We start from the raw sequence: 15645 nt of genomic DNA, 5'->3' as shown, positions 1-15645 counted from the left end.
TTTAAGGCCGTGCCCGTCCACGTGTTAACAAGAACCGCTCGAGACCCAGATGCAAGTCACATCCATGTACCAATGAAGTGAATGCAATCTTTTCCACTTTGTTTTCATCGTCACTATGCCCGGCTTCGTCGTCGTTTCCTGATTCCTGAGGTGAAGGCCCACCTTACCCGGTCGAGATTATATCAACGCACAGAATACGATGATTCGCGAAAAGAAACTTGAGAACGCTTAAACTTGGCCATCTAAGAGTGGAACGCGGTAGCATTCAAAGATCCCTGACTGCTTCTCACGCTTCGCGGCAACTGCAGCTTATGTAACCGTAATGTTTACTGGGAAACGCTGGCGGCGAACGCGCGAATGCACGAAGGCGAGCTTTCTGGTAGAAACGCGGCCCCTTGCGTGGAGTGATGTCGGAGGTTGTACAATGCCGCGCCAATAAGATTACATAATTTTGAGGATTCTGTTATTGTTTCGCACTTTTAATATTGCAGTCTGAGAATATTTAACATAAAAGGCATGCGTTGTCAATGCTTTGTCTGACGGTCTTTGTTTGTGGGCTGTCATTCTCAAAATTCCGAGGAACAACTATAGGTCAAGAATGTAAGACAAGGTATGATCAACTCTAGTGATAGAATGGCGTGGCAGTATAACCCGGATGTACTGCATGTCATATAGGAAGGCGTGGCAGATACATATACGTAAATATATATACGGCAATTTCCGCTCACGTTACGCCAACGCCGGCGCATTCACCGGCACCGGATCGGCATCGTATTTGACAGCTTTAGCTTAGCGTTTGCAACCGAACGCAAAAGCATTACGTACGTAAAGAAATAGCACCGTCCTCACTGCGCATGCTCGGAACGTTATTGGCTTTCTGCTGTTTACGCGCGCTGTTATAACGTACGTTATTTGGAGAGTTTAACGTCCGTAATATTTACGGACGCTAAGAAATAGCGTTGTCGAACATGGCGCCACCCATGGCTCCCGCTTCAGCGTGAATTTGCGTGATGACCACGCTCTCACTCGCGTTGATCCCCAGTAACTATTGTAATGAGCTTTCGCTTTCTCTAAACTCAACTGAAAGGTTAGTTATGAGCGCATAGCACGTCCATTTTCTGAGATCGTTCGGCGATTCTGGCGCCCCTACGCCTAACGAGACACGTCCACGTATAGCAACAACAGGATGGTTGCTAACGAACCAGCTTGGCTTGGATACGTCTGGCACGAGGCACCAGACGGCCCCCTGTTATATAACATTTTCTCTCGGTTTGTGTTTTCGTGAGGTAAACTAAAGGACTTGAAAGGGCACGCACCATAACGTCCCGCAAAGGTGCTTACGTTTAACGTACGTAAGACGACAAACGCTATTCTAAAACTGTCTATCTTCTGCCACACGAGGCCCTTAACCTTATCGCGGTAACGGTTGTTAGGAATGGCCTGCCGAGGTGGCAAGATGCAAGTTTTCTCAGCCAGCTGCAGCTGCGACCGTTGCGAGCTTCCCCGAAGAGAACCATGGAAGCCTACAACTGCTGCGGTGACTCATTTCGTAGGGACCTCGAGGTGCCGCTTCGACATCCCCTCGGCGCCGTTGTGACTAAACGCGATCGGCGCACCAACTATTGTTACTGAACCCGCCACCGCCGATATGGTTCTTTGCAGCAAGAAGAGCTTCCCTAACAAAAGGGTGCTTTGCGGTACGTGGGCCCCAGGATTCGTCACAGTCCGCTGACATTCGTGGCGACTACATGATGCAAGACAATGGACAACCGGCGGCCCCGCTGCGGGGATCAGCTCGGGGAATAAGACGCGCCTTTCAGGACGTAAGCCCCGAGTTCTGCGGGGCCCGTCTCACCTCGGAGGGGGGGCAGTGAAACCTGTGCGGAATGTGTGCGTGTAAACCCCCTCCCCCCTTCCCTCAAAGGCGGGCCGGCTACGATGACTCGAACGTTTTCCTCACCTAGGGATCAAGGGAATACGGAGTGTTTATAAGCAGCTGTTTGTCGGCTGCTAGAGTGTACTCGCCATCGTGCTCGTCAATGTGCTCGTCATCGTGCTCGTCATCGTGCTCGTCATCATGCTCGTGAGCTGTGTGCTCTCATGCTGTATGCTTCGTCTTGCGTACTCCATTTGGGAGCCACGCTAGACTGTTGAATGTATCTTGTTCTAATGTAAAATAGCTGCTCGCCTGTAAACCCTGCTTGCCTAGTCCTGTCCTCCCAAGTTCCTCCCTATAACTACAACCCCTTCAACTGGTGGCAGCGGCGAGATCGTCCGACAACTCTGACACGGTTCGTTTATTTTCCGAGAAGCACCATTTGTGCGAAGAACATTGAACCGGGAACTTCGTCAACGCATACGAAAGCCCGTGCTCAGCTTAGAAAGCATGGCGCAATGCACCGACGTCATTGCCTTTGCTAAACCAGGCTAAATGGCAGCGCTGATACATTTGCGTTAAATGACAAATGAAACGCAAACTTTAATCAACGCACCGCTTATCCGAAGTGCTAAATGCTCGTGGCATGGGTACTTGATAAAATTGACTCAGATAAAATCTCCCGCGATCCCCTTGTCTATTCGTCGTGTTCAGCAGTGCCTTCAACGACACTGAACAAGCATGACATATCGGTCACATTACTTCACATGAACATGCCTTGGTTCCCCTTCTCGTTTCTCCAGCTCTGGGTGTTTGATTTGTCAAGCTACGGCGCCGTGTAAGAGCTAGCTTGGCTTTTGTACGTTTTCCAAAACCAAAGAGGTTTGTTTTATGCAAAAGAAAATATTTGCCGATGAAGTCCACGCCCTTCGCGACTGCGGTGTTGTCGTTTAATCTGACGGCATGTTCTACAGGAAATCGCATGTTTAAAGCAGGTTTTCTTTGCTGGTGTTTTAATCCTAAATTATTCGTTTCCCGACGCTACCTTTTCAGCGACACACCTGAACGGAGAACCGAGGAGAAGCGCGGCGCATCACGTGACACGGCATCGGAAAACGCGCTACTCCAAAATGTGTTCACGACGGAGAAGAGGTGCGAACCGCTTCATTAAAAGGAGCGTCGTGAAATGTTCCTGCCAAAGGTGCTCCTCGAGTCTCATTTCCGGGTGATTCCGGCAAAGCAGGGAACAGCTATTAAATGTTCCAACCTTGTGCTTTTCTTCAGGCTTGTGCTCCTGTTCTTTCTTTTTCCCCCTTATTTCTTTTTCTCTTTTTGTGCGTTTCTTAGTTCATAGCCTCGAAGCGCCGATGTCTACGGCTTCGTCTTCTGTCCAATCTGTTTACTACTGTGGTTCTTTCAGAGTATTCGTCATCGATATTAACAGTCTCTCCGCCTATGTCTTGAGAACGCAATTGGCTAGGATTCATTCATTCATTCATTCATTCATTCATTCATTCATTCTTTTGTTTGTATTTTAGTTCTTCATTCGATATTTCTCGATCCTTTCTTTCCTTGTGCAATCACTGTTTCTATACTTTTGCGAACAGTGCCGCAAGTAAAAGATAAATTGCACGCGCACTCACCCCGCAATACACAAGGGGAATAACCGTCAACTTACTGTTCATTGCGTTCGGATGGACTTATCGCACTCAGCACGAGGCAGCGACTTGCACGGTGGGCGAACAGTGTCACTCGCTGTAACGTACGGACCACGAAGTGCTCGCTCGACTAGCTCGTGTCTTTCTGGATGGTGTCGACGACCCTATGCCAGAGGATTTCTCGAGTTTTAACGCGACAGCGTTAAGGACCCCGCGTCGCAGAAAATCCGTTGTCGGCATCTGCATCGGCGGAGTTGTCCGCAAGCGAAAATTATCGTGTACATTTTAAGTATATGTATATGCCACGCCTTGCTATATGACACGAGGTATGTGCTGGTTATATTGCCACACCATTCTATCACTAAAGTTCCTCATACCCTGTCTTACATTCTTGACAAACTTATCCATCGGAATTTGGAGAAAGACAGCCCGCAAACAAATGTCATGAAACAAAACAGCTACAGCGCATGCCTTCTATGTTAGGTCTTCTCAGATTTAAATATTAAAAGTGTGAAACAACAACAGAAACCTCAAAATCATGTAAGTTTACTGGCGCGGCTGTAAACAACCTCCGGAATCGGCTCACGCAAGAGGCCGCGTTTCTACCAAGAAGCTCGCCTTCGTGCAGAGCGTATGCCGCCAGCGTTTCCTGGTAAACATTACGGTTACATAAGCTGCAATTGCTGGGAAACGTGAGAAGTACTCGGGGATCTTTGAATTAAATCGCGTTTCACTCTTAAATGCGAAGCTAAAGCGTCCTCCAAGTTTTCTTTTTTTTTTGTGTGGTGCTTAAGCTCTCCCCGCTGGAGATAATATCCCTGCAATCCGCGCAATAAAGTGAGGTACAGTTAACCCCGTGCACACACACACACACACACACACACACACACACACTGTGTGTGTGCGTGTATATATATATATATATATATATATATATATATATATATATATATATATATATATATAGAGAGAGAGAGAGAGAGAGGAGAGAGAGAGCTACAAGATACCTCTATGACGAATCCGTATAAAATTGTATAATCCTGCGGTGTGACCATGGATTGTTCTTCTGACTTTCTTTTCGTCCAGAGACGAAGCAATATTACATTCACTCCTTAGCAAAATGACTAGAGCTATTTATTTATTTATTTATTTATTTATTTATTTATTTATTTATTTATTTTGTTTGCTTTTCTTTCGCGTGTGCGTAACAAGGACTATCAAAGTAAAATACTCGCTTGTATAATAATACGCTCTTTCGTTGCTCGCTTAAAGCGGGCGATCTCTGTTACGAGACAAAACGCGTGTGTTGTTCAATAAAAGAAAAAAGAAAAGAAGATGATGATAAAACTTATTTTTCTCACTAGAAGGTCCCAACTGGGGTTGTTCAAGTTGCGTGCGACAATAGCGCGAGTGATCCCAATTGCTTTATTGTCCACTAGGGAATTAATTAGTGAATTCGGCATGTCTTCAGAGATGAAAAAGAAGGCGAAAGACATTCACCGAAGCGCTTCCACATCAAAGAAGCCGTCCTTCCTTCCCATGAACGGCCGCATTGTTCCTGACGCTTTCGTAAGCATAGCGGCTCATTTCTGTAAGACCGGCGGAGAATCAAAACGCCCATTCTTTGCACAGAGCGCGCACCGATTAGTTCCGAGTTCACGCATGCGCTTTTCGATCGATACGCATTCCATCGGCACATAGTGCTGCGAGGAAAAAAAAATAAGCTTCTGAATTAGGTTCAAGGCCCGAGGCGAACAATTAAGCCCGGAATCTAATGAAAACCTTACTCCACCTGCACACTGTTTATAATCCGGTTTGCGCGCACGCAATAATTTGTAATGTAAGCAAGGCTCATTGATCTCATGGGCGGTATGTCGTGTCTATCTGAGGTGGAATGAGAAGCGAGGGCAAAATCACATTATAGGCTAAGAACAGATAACCAAATAAGCAAACAAGCAAGCAAGCAAGCAAACAAGCAAGCAAAGGAATAAGACTCAATGCATCATCGCACTATCATGCGACCTAGCTGCATGCGAGCGAAATGCTTCATCGTAACGAAGTAAACGCATAGTCCGGGGACCGAGTCTGGTAAAGGGCCGCCGCATGTTGGCGCACGTGACAGCATACACAAAGCACGTTCACCTTTGCACTGTCACTTCCATGTTCTTAAACAGCAGAAGTCAACAAAACAAATGAAAAAATATCTAGAAGCGTGATTTCAGTTTTTCTAAGATATTCTGGAAAATGTCTAAAGCGCGTTCATGTTTGAGCGAGCTTGAACAGACTTCTGTTTAACGCGCGGCTGTTGTACAACTAAGGCCTCTTACGCAGGCTTCGCACTTCGTACCGTATAAGAACGCACGCGAGTTTAAGCGAACTATACGCGAAATCGCCGCCCTCTCTCGCCTTTGTTTCTGTTCACATCGTGTTCTCTCCTCACTATGGTGTCAGGAAAGAACTCGTAGCTCTTCTTAATGCGGAAGCGTTACACGTACCCCGAGGCAGAAAATCCGGCGTGACCAAGCGATAGTAGGAAATATATGGCCGACGGCGCTAAGAGTAAAATCGGGTAAAAAATAAGGAATGCTCGGATTGACGTCGAATTTCGCATGGAAGTTCCTCTAAACGAAGTAAATAAATGGCTTTGAAAAGAAATCTTGGCACATTTCGGTCTGAGTCGGAATCGAACCCGGATGTCAAAGGTGCAAGACGAGCACACTTCTCTGACGCCACGGCGACACTTTTGTTTCTTTATTGCCGGCTTTGACAACATATACAAACAATACACAAAAGATAAAACATGTCAACAAGGATTTTGCTGGCACAACATATGAAAATTTGCAGCATTCAAAAAAATTTTTTTCTTTAGCCAGCCAGACGCCACGGCGACTTCGTGGCTCTGGCTGGCTAAAGGTGGGACTATACCGAGCGCGTCATTGCAAACGTCGCGTCGGAGCCATCTGACTGCGACGTTGGAGTGAATTAAGGTTTATTAAGGCTGGTACAAATTAGAGCAAGGTGGATTAAGGCCTAGAGCCGTGAAGGACACATGAGAGAACGTATGACGTCACGTATCGTGGACGTAAGCAATTAATTAGAGAAGTCGTAACGCTTTCGCATTCGAATCGCGTAAGAATACTTAAGTGACCGCCATCTTTTTTTTTCTTTTTTAGTGTAAAGCAGGCCATTGAACAAAATGCCAGGGCGTTTACTTTCGTCAAGTGCGTTCACGTGCTCACTGGCGAAAAAGAAATGCAAAGAAAATAAGAAAGGAGGCAGTGCATGACTATGTAGCTTTTAATTCCCAAGATCACGTCAACTGCGCGACTGCAGTTGGGATAGTTCAACGCGTTTCCGATGGCGAAGATGAAATAAAAAAAGGAAGAAGACAGCTTAAAATAAAGGGCAACATACGTCTGCGTTAGGCGTCGTAGAATTACAACTGGCGTGATGCTTTGAGCAATGGCGCGATGTATTTCTGGTCTCGACGCAACCAGGCTAATCGCACCCGCCTTACTTTTCTAAAGGTAACTGGCTTGTCTATGCCGTGAATGGCGCAAATACTTCTTTTTTTGTTCGCAAGTTACCACACTTCTGACATCATTTCTCCTATTTTGAACAACCTTTTATTAGTGCGACCTGCAGCAATCTTTTTCTCTTTGTCAATTGTACATATATTTTCAAACAACAATAACAACAACAACAACAACAATAATAATAATAATAATAATAATAATAATAATAATAATAATAATAATAATAATAATAATAATAATAATAATAATAATAATAATAATAATATCTACCATATAAGCAGATCACATTCTGGGATGATTTCAGTTTTTCGTGGCTAGATGGATGGATGGATACTATGAGCGTCACCTTTGGAACGGGCTAGTGGGTTCCGCCGCCAAGCTACCGCTATTATATGGCCGAATATCCTACCTATGTTAAAGAAAGAAAGGAAAGGAAGAGGAAACGCACGATGAATTCCTATAACCAAACTTTCTGAACCCCTACTGTGAACTTTGTTTTTGTACGCCTCCGTTGTTTGCTTCTTCTACCAGTCTTCCAATCGCCTCTCACCAATTTTTATTGCGGACATGTTTACTTTCCCCCTGCTCTCACTGGACCCAAGGGCTTCACGGAGGCCAGAAGTACCTAAATCGACCGCTGGGGAAATATCTTGACATTCCAACAAAACATGTTCCCTCGTTTGCTTAGCTTAAAAACCTTTAAGGAAGAAGAAGCACATGTTTCATCTTTCTTGTTGCATCTCGCTTTATATGTGGGTATTCTAAGGCATCCTCATCTCACGCTTTCCTTTCAGTTATCATAAATTGTTTCTTTCCTGATTACGTTTTTCTTCCTCTTGAGTAGTTACTCGTAGCAGATGAATAGTTCAGCACGACAACTCGCGATAGCGACATGCGTATTCTGTCAATGCGCTGGGAAACTATGCGATGTGAAAGTAGCGCTCACGAGAGGCGCGCCATTCTTTTAAAGCGAAGCCTTATTTGCCTATTCTCCCGACTCTTCAGGCGCTACTGCTGCTGCTGCTGCTGTGGTCTTATGTGGTCCGGCTCACATGCGCCGCTGGGTTTGTTGCAACACCACCAGATGGCGCTCGCATTTTCGAATCCCGGCAGGCGCCAACGCGGCAGCGTTTCACAGTTTGTGCGTATGTAATGGGCTGTGTTCGCTTTCCTATGCGATAAAAATTGAGGTGCTGGGCTGTGGAAGTCGCGTGCTGGGCTGCGATAGCGTAATAATTACAATCGTCCATAGCCTGAAGAGAGCGCTTGGAGCTTGGCGTCTCAACATCGTACTGGCCACGTATGTATAAGGAGCATGCATAAACAGGCGCCATCAAAATGGCTCCAAAGCGTGCACTCATTCACGAGGACACCCAGGCCTGAAAGAAGCGTCGCACAGACGTAGAGAAGCGTCTTCGCTACGCAGGAAAATGTGGCGCTGACCACGAATGTATGTATACAATGTATGCATACAATTATAAAATTAATTGATTTACGTACAGCCATATACTTCAGTTAGAGTTTAACAGTTCTGTCACGTCAATCAAAGCAAACAGCATACAAGGGTTCGCTTATATCGATGCCCACAGTGCGTGGGATCCGCCGTATAATTTTTTATCCCATCCTCTTCCGTTGGCTTTGCCACTCAGCGTGCGCGCACTGCGCTCGACAAACCCACGACTTGTTGGGAGAAAACGACCTTAGAAATGTTTTAGCGTGTGGACCCGCGTGAGCTGTACAAGCTGCGGTGGTTACTCATCGTCTATGGCCTTACAGTGTTAAAAACACAAGGCCTTGGCTTCCATCGCTATTCGCGCTGACTGCGCTCCCGACATTATTATTCGGCACTGAAGAGATAAGAAAAAAAAAGTAGAGAATAAGCAGGTTTGCAGTTGCCACCGAAAGGGGCGCAATGCCTGCCTTCTCTCAGGAGGAGGGGATAGAAATATAAGAACTGAAGATAGAAAGAAGGGAAAGAGGAAAGAAAGGACAATATGGAAACGGTATGCAAGAACGCTCTTGTATAGCCCATTCTGCGTCTCTTAAACTTCGAACGATGTGCCTACTTGTTATGTGTTGCTGCCGTTGTTGTACACATACACAACTACTATTCTGTAGAAGAAGCCCCGCGCGTGTCGAGGTGAGGAAACCGCCGGAACATTGAAGCGAGGTTTGTTAGAGCTTTGTCATTACCTGAAAACGGTTGCGACGTCCTTGGACGTGAGGAGACCCTTGACTGTGTGACTGTCCTCGATACAATGTAGAGAGACGATCGCTCGCGACTGTGCTGGCTCCTATCGTGTGTTTGTCAGTACAAATCATTTTGTAATACCGCCCTCATAGCATTGGCGGCAGAAGCCTACGAATGCGTTGTTACAGTTCCTAGGAACAACTAGCCTACGTAACTGTTAGCCTGCACTGTTAAAGGCTGTGGTCGTCTGAATGTGCACAAGCCTCTTTTTCTTTCTAATCTCCCACACTCTCCCTCCGCTGCCACCCGACAAAAGGTAGCAAACTGTGTTATTCGTTCTGGTTACCCTCCCTGCCTTTATCTTTTCTTTCTTCTTAGTCTCTTTCAAAACAGGGAGCCGTATCCAAGGTCGAAGCCGTATCCAACCGTGAAGCGCTGGAGGCACGCTTGTTTTGAGAGGGCCCTGCACGTCGTTGCCGCCAACAGGCTTACACTGACACGCTACCGAAAAATGGACGCGGTGATCGCAATAACGTTGTGCGCGCCTCGGTTACACATAGCGCGACGAGGTCTCTCCGTCCGCGCTGCCTGCACACGCTTACGCCTTCTTGTGTTCCGGTGGGCGCCCGTAGGCCATAGAGTACACCTCGGCTATGCAAGGAACTTTGTACTTGAAAGCAGCAGTGTGACAAATGCCGTACGTGCAAAGGTCAAACTGCCACTACAACGCAGTCAAGCAAGCAAGCAAGCAAGAAAGAAAGAAAGAAAGAAAGAAAGAAAGAAAGAAAGGCAGACAGAACAGAGCACGGGGCGTAATTTCAGCCATTCACCTGGCGTTAAAAGCAAATGCATCGCGTCTGAAAGAACGTTACGACGGAGACACTGGAGCCTTTCGCGTTTGACAAAACTAAGAGTGCGCATCTGCTTTAAATATTCAATGGGCTAAATTCAGACGCCGGCACGCGCGGAGGATACATGGCACGGCAACAGAAACGCAATAAAAGTGAAAAGTAAAGAAAGTGAAAAAAAAGGGGGGGGGGACGCGGACAGGCCCGTATACGATATGCCCAAAAAATAAAAAAATAATAAAAATAAAATAAATAAATAAAGGGAGGAAAGGGGGTGAGAGAGGGGCTGCAGGGCGCTATGCGGACAAAATAACGTTGAACCAAACACGTCGAGGAAGGTTCCACGCCAAGCTGGTTGCGATTATAATGGGAAACGAACGGAAACGTCGGCATCGGCATCCCGACGTTGTCACTCCCACGTGCCTTCGTGAATCCTCTGCGGAAACTGCGCGTGGAAGTGACGTCGCTCGTTATTCGATTCCACCGCTGCGAGCGACGCGGGTACAGAAACGGGCCGACGGAATGATTGTATACCTGGAACTGCGTTCCCACAATGACGCAAGTCGAGATCGATAATCTTAGCAGCTGTAGGCAGGAACACGACGCCGGCCCCATCTAGTACATATCTGGAAAGGCGTTCGCACTTCGACACCTTGCATCGCGAGCTCTGTCTCCTCAGAACCAGCCACGACCATTCACCCGAGGGCTAACACGCCTTTTTCTAGTTTAATGCATGCCTCTGGAGTTATTTATAAAACTCCAAAAGAAAATGAAATGCAGTTATCTCTATTCATTCGTCTTTACCCTTCCTTTTTTATTATAATTGTTTTTTGTAATCGAAGAACGGCATCTTTCAACATGCCCGCTAGCGATTTCAATCGGCTCGATCATATTAAGTCGCACAAAAAGCTGTTGCATCCCTACGATTGTTAAAGGAAAGGGGAATTGCCACGTGCGTTCTCTGTGCATGGTATTAGAACGCCACGGCGGCATTTATAAACTGGCAACTTTGCGAAACACCGGATTCATCCGATGTGAATATTCTAATGCGCGCTTTCAAATTCAAATCCGACGATCTTATAAAAGGCTCTGCGGTCTACGTCTATACGGCTTAAAATAGCGCCTCTTGGACCGTATTGGGAAGCAGCACGTGTCAGGAGACGCTACGATGGTTTGGGTGTGGAAGTAAAAAAAAATTTGAACCCCTCGGATAGGGACGCCACATAAATGACACCTCAACGACAAGAGAGGCGCAGCTGAATCAACGTTTGCTTTAGCCCGATACGTCCGAGCAGCCAAGCTCCGTCCTCAGTCATATTCGTGTCCGGGAGCGCATGCGCTCTGTACGTTCCGTCACGCCGTTGCTCAGTCAGGTCAGAAGCTCGACACGGTTACCTCATGAAAAAGCGGTAAATTTGCTGGTAGCGGAAATCGCAACACGCAGTACTAAAAAAAAAAAAAAAAAAAAAGACTGTCGCGTCTGCTCCCTCGTATATGTGATGCGGCACTGCTATTGGTGCACGAAGTTTCAGCGCCGATTGTCCGTGCAGGGAACTTGAACAACGCGGTGCGCAGATGTTCGAGGCACTGCACCGTTAGCGCGAGAGCTCTGGGCTCAGTGAAGTGGTCGTGGCACTCACCTGATATGGTGCGAAGGGTGCTCAGCGGAGACACGATGTCCTCCATGAGGTGCCGGTTCCGCTGCACAGAAGAAGACAGCAAGTGAGCACGTTACAAGCTATGCCTTTCTTCAAAGATCACAGCGATGCAGAGCAAGCGCTCAGAATGGCCATTTCATTGGGCCCCATAGTAACAGTCGCAGAAATAGAATGCATTACTGTATATGTAACCTCTCTCAAAGACTAGCTTCTGGCAGACTCTGACACTTACGGAGGTTCCCCGCTCCTCTGTTTTTGTTCCTGTCTTTGTTTTCTTTCTCTGCTATTCTCTCCGCCTCTCTTTCCCCCCTTACAATCCGCCCAGTGTAGTGTAGCAAACCCGAAGCTTCTTTTCCGCTTATCCCCCCCCCCCCCCCTTGTCATTTCCATCTCTCTCTCTCTCTCTCTCTCAATGAGGACAGCTATAGGGGCTTATTGGTACGGCATATCTTATTTTGTTGTAGCGCAAGCTGAACAAGGACAACAGAAAGGCACATCTGACACACCCAGCCATGTCATTTTCCTCAAGAAATATACATCCTGACGACCACATTAATTAACAGTCAAAATCAGCACGACCATAAGACCGAGACCATTCCGGTTACTAATAAATCGAACGCGGTTACAAAACTAACGGCCTTTTTTGGTGAAAACAGTTGAATATGTCGTGGTAATTCTATATACCCAGACTCGACTATAACGAACTTGAGCGAAATGTCGTGATCCGTTCGTTATATACAGAATTCCTATCTGCAATGGCGAAAACAAGTGTGGAATTAAAGAGTAATCGCAAACAGAACTACGCGCATTAAGCAGGAACTTCTTCTGTGCCTTGAACTGTTTCTCGGGGTCACTTACAATGCCGTTTTCGATGCACTAGTTTCCGCGGACCAGCTACGTCCCGTTTCCTTCAATGTCGGCACTGTACCGGTGCACCGCATTCAACGCACAAAGTGCGCATCCTGAAGTGTTGGGAGACGCCCCGATGCACACAGCAGACACCCCGAGTTCGATGTATCTAATGTTCAGTTCGTTATGAGGAAGTTATTTTACGCGAGCATCGGTCAGTAAGCCTGGCGTGTTAGATAGATGTAGATGATAATTCGCTTTAACCGGGTCTGTTACGTTCGTGTTCGACTGTACACATGCACACAACTTTATAATAAAATTTTACCGTACAAAACATTTTCATGCGAAAAAAATAATACACGTATAGCAACAGGCCGTCCAGAGGGCCCGCGACGTCGCGGAGAGTCACCATCTCCCTGTCCCGTCGTGGGCGGAGCCACCAGCTTGATCGGGGAACCTTCGGTTCCCCCAATCAAGTTCCTCAGGACACTCTTAATAAAGTTATTGTCACTGTCACGTATAGCAACCTTTATATTTAGCTAAGATTGCACCAAGGGAGATCTTGAGAAAATGGCAAGTATTAACTTGCATACTAACGCGCAGAGATAAAAACAAAAGCGAAAGCACTACGTACAAATACCTACGGCAAAAAAGAAAAAGTGCATTGTATACTATTCGCTCTCCTTCCTTCAGACAGCACGTTTTATTTGATTTGGTTTTCCTCCCCCAAAACTGGAAAGCCGAGCAGCCGAGGAGAGAAAAAGAAAGAAAAAAAAAGAAAAGAAAAGGAATAGACCCAAATACCCTCAATGCGCTATATAAAAATAATTTATGAGTAAAATGAAGAAAAAAAGAACATTCCACGCATTTCTTGAGGGCCTTGACGAAGGGGTAGAGGCGAGAATACGCGAACGGGCGGAGTTGATGATAAAAGAAATACTGCTGAGGTAACGTCATTCACCCGTTGCCCCGAGAATAGACCTCTTTGCAGTTGTCATTCCTCTAAGGGACGAGAGAGAATTCTATTTTTGGCGCTAGCTGATTGAATTGAGCAGCACAATTCGATCAAAGCAGAGAGGGCACTTAAATTTCACTTTATAAGCGGAGATCGTTACACCACCTAAAGAGCCCATTGTATTCTGCCTCACAAACCCGGCTCAAGATGTAGGTCACACACCAGTCATTTTTTTTCTTACAAAATTAGATAGATAGATTAGACAGATAGATAGATAGATTAGACAGATAGATAGATAGATTAGACAGATAGATAGATAGATTAGACAGATAGATAGATAGATTAGATTAGATAGATAGATAGATAGATAGATAGATAGATAGATAGATAGATAGATAGATAGATAGATAGATAGATAGATAGATAGATAGATAGATAGATAGATAGATAGATGAAATGGGTAACGACCATTTCGTTGACACGCAAGCATCTCCGACAGTAATCGCATGCATTTCAAATGTTTGCCTGTAGTTTTTCGTCCACAGGCACAGAGTCTTAGATTGCTAGTGAATTGTGAAGTCTCACAATTGCCTTCTTATATTTGTTTCTAAAGACATACGAATGCGTACGACGAACGTATAAGATTTACACAAGCAAATTGCGAGAGCGACAGCTCTCAACCAAACTATAATGTACATTAACCGTTCGTTTACTCGTGCTGAACACATTCACTTTGAATTCGCATCCAATATGCGCTGTGTCATTCCGAAGGCCTCTTATGGCTTACACGTGCTTTCTCGATACAGAATTTTTCACTCGGGACGTTCATATCTTAAGTCGCATTACGCTGAAAGCAAAGCTGTATTTGGAAATTACGCTCCTGCAACACCAAAACGGCCACACTCCAGGAGATCGCTTGCTAAGCCAAAACCAGACGAAAAACAAAAGACGGGTCGCGCCGTCGCCCTGAACATTTTGCGCATGCAAGAACTGTCGTCATAAATTATGAATTTATTTGGCTTCTCATAAGTAAGCAGGGATCGCAGTGCATTTCAATGGAAGCTAAATATATTCACTATAGGAAGTTTCGTGAACTTCCTTGCACCAAGACGGGCCCAAATGTGACAAAATGCTGGCGTATGGGCGCCGAGATTTCGGTGCGAAATTGAGAAAAAAAAAGTATGATTGGCCTTCATGTTCGCCAGTAATGACTTAATCAAACTTTTCCGCCAAGCGAATGAAGGCAGAGACTCGACGGAATGCCTTAAGGTTAATATTCATGAAATGTTGATATGTGCCTTCAGGAGAGAATGCTACGGTTGGTGCAAAAGTAAAGGATATGTGAACGAAAACTTGAATTTTTCTGGACATTCTCGACTGAGAAATCTTAATAGTAATGTGAGCATTTTTTCTGGGGAACCAAGACGGCCGATATTTCGGTTGAGAGTTGCACGCGCAATGCTCGTAAAAGAATCATTTTCTCCCTTCGCTTTCCGTACGTCTGTTCCCGACGAATGTTTAGCCAAGAAAAATGCGAAGAAAGAAGCGACTACGAGTACAAACTGCACTTGTTTCCTTCAGATTTCGCTAATTAGCGTGCTCTTATTTCAATCACGGAAGACACACCTACACACACCGACATCCCTCCCCACACACACACGCACACGAACCCACGAGGACAAATAAATAAAGAAAAGGGGAGCGCGGCAGAGGAAATAAGCGTTATCTATGGAGAATGAATTATTTTACGGTGACTCTTCAGTATTAAAACGGAGCCCCCAGGTGGTATTCTATGAATATTCTCTGCTTGCAAGCGGACCGGCGCACGCTCAACGACATCGCGATAACAATACGGATCTGTTAAGCTATATTTAGGATTCTTTTTTTTTTTCTAAGGACACGGCCGACGTGGCCGGAGCTCTCGCTCGCCGCCTCCTCCTCTCCTTTTTTGTCAGCTTCGATCTCGCTCATTAAAATATAAATACATATTCTTCTAGTATCGGCGTTCCTGCTGCATACGAATTCGTGCCTCTCTATGCGCACTCGTTTTGAATAAATCAGCGCAAGAGTTATA

General features: G+C 45.8%; 1 protein-coding gene across 6 annotated transcripts in view; it reads right to left on the bottom strand.

The window, feature by feature from the left end:
• Positions 1–15645, bottom strand: part of Epac (Exchange protein directly activated by cAMP) — a 794549-nt gene that overhangs the window by 182721 nt on the left and 596183 nt on the right. For all 6 annotated transcript variants that reach the window (XM_050187979.3, XM_072286537.1, XM_050187981.3 and 3 more), the window contains one exon: positions 11750–11810. In XM_050187979.3, the coding sequence (XP_050043936.1) occupies positions 11750–11810 (61 nt within the window). The remainder of the gene's footprint in view (positions 1–11749; positions 11811–15645) is intronic.

The sequence above is a fragment of the Dermacentor andersoni genome, chromosome 2, assembly GCF_023375885.2.
Source record: "Dermacentor andersoni chromosome 2, qqDerAnde1_hic_scaffold, whole genome shotgun sequence".
In the NCBI taxonomy this organism is placed as follows: Eukaryota; Metazoa; Arthropoda; class Arachnida; order Ixodida; family Ixodidae; genus Dermacentor; species Dermacentor andersoni.
This window is presented reverse-complemented; position numbering and strand designations above follow the sequence as displayed.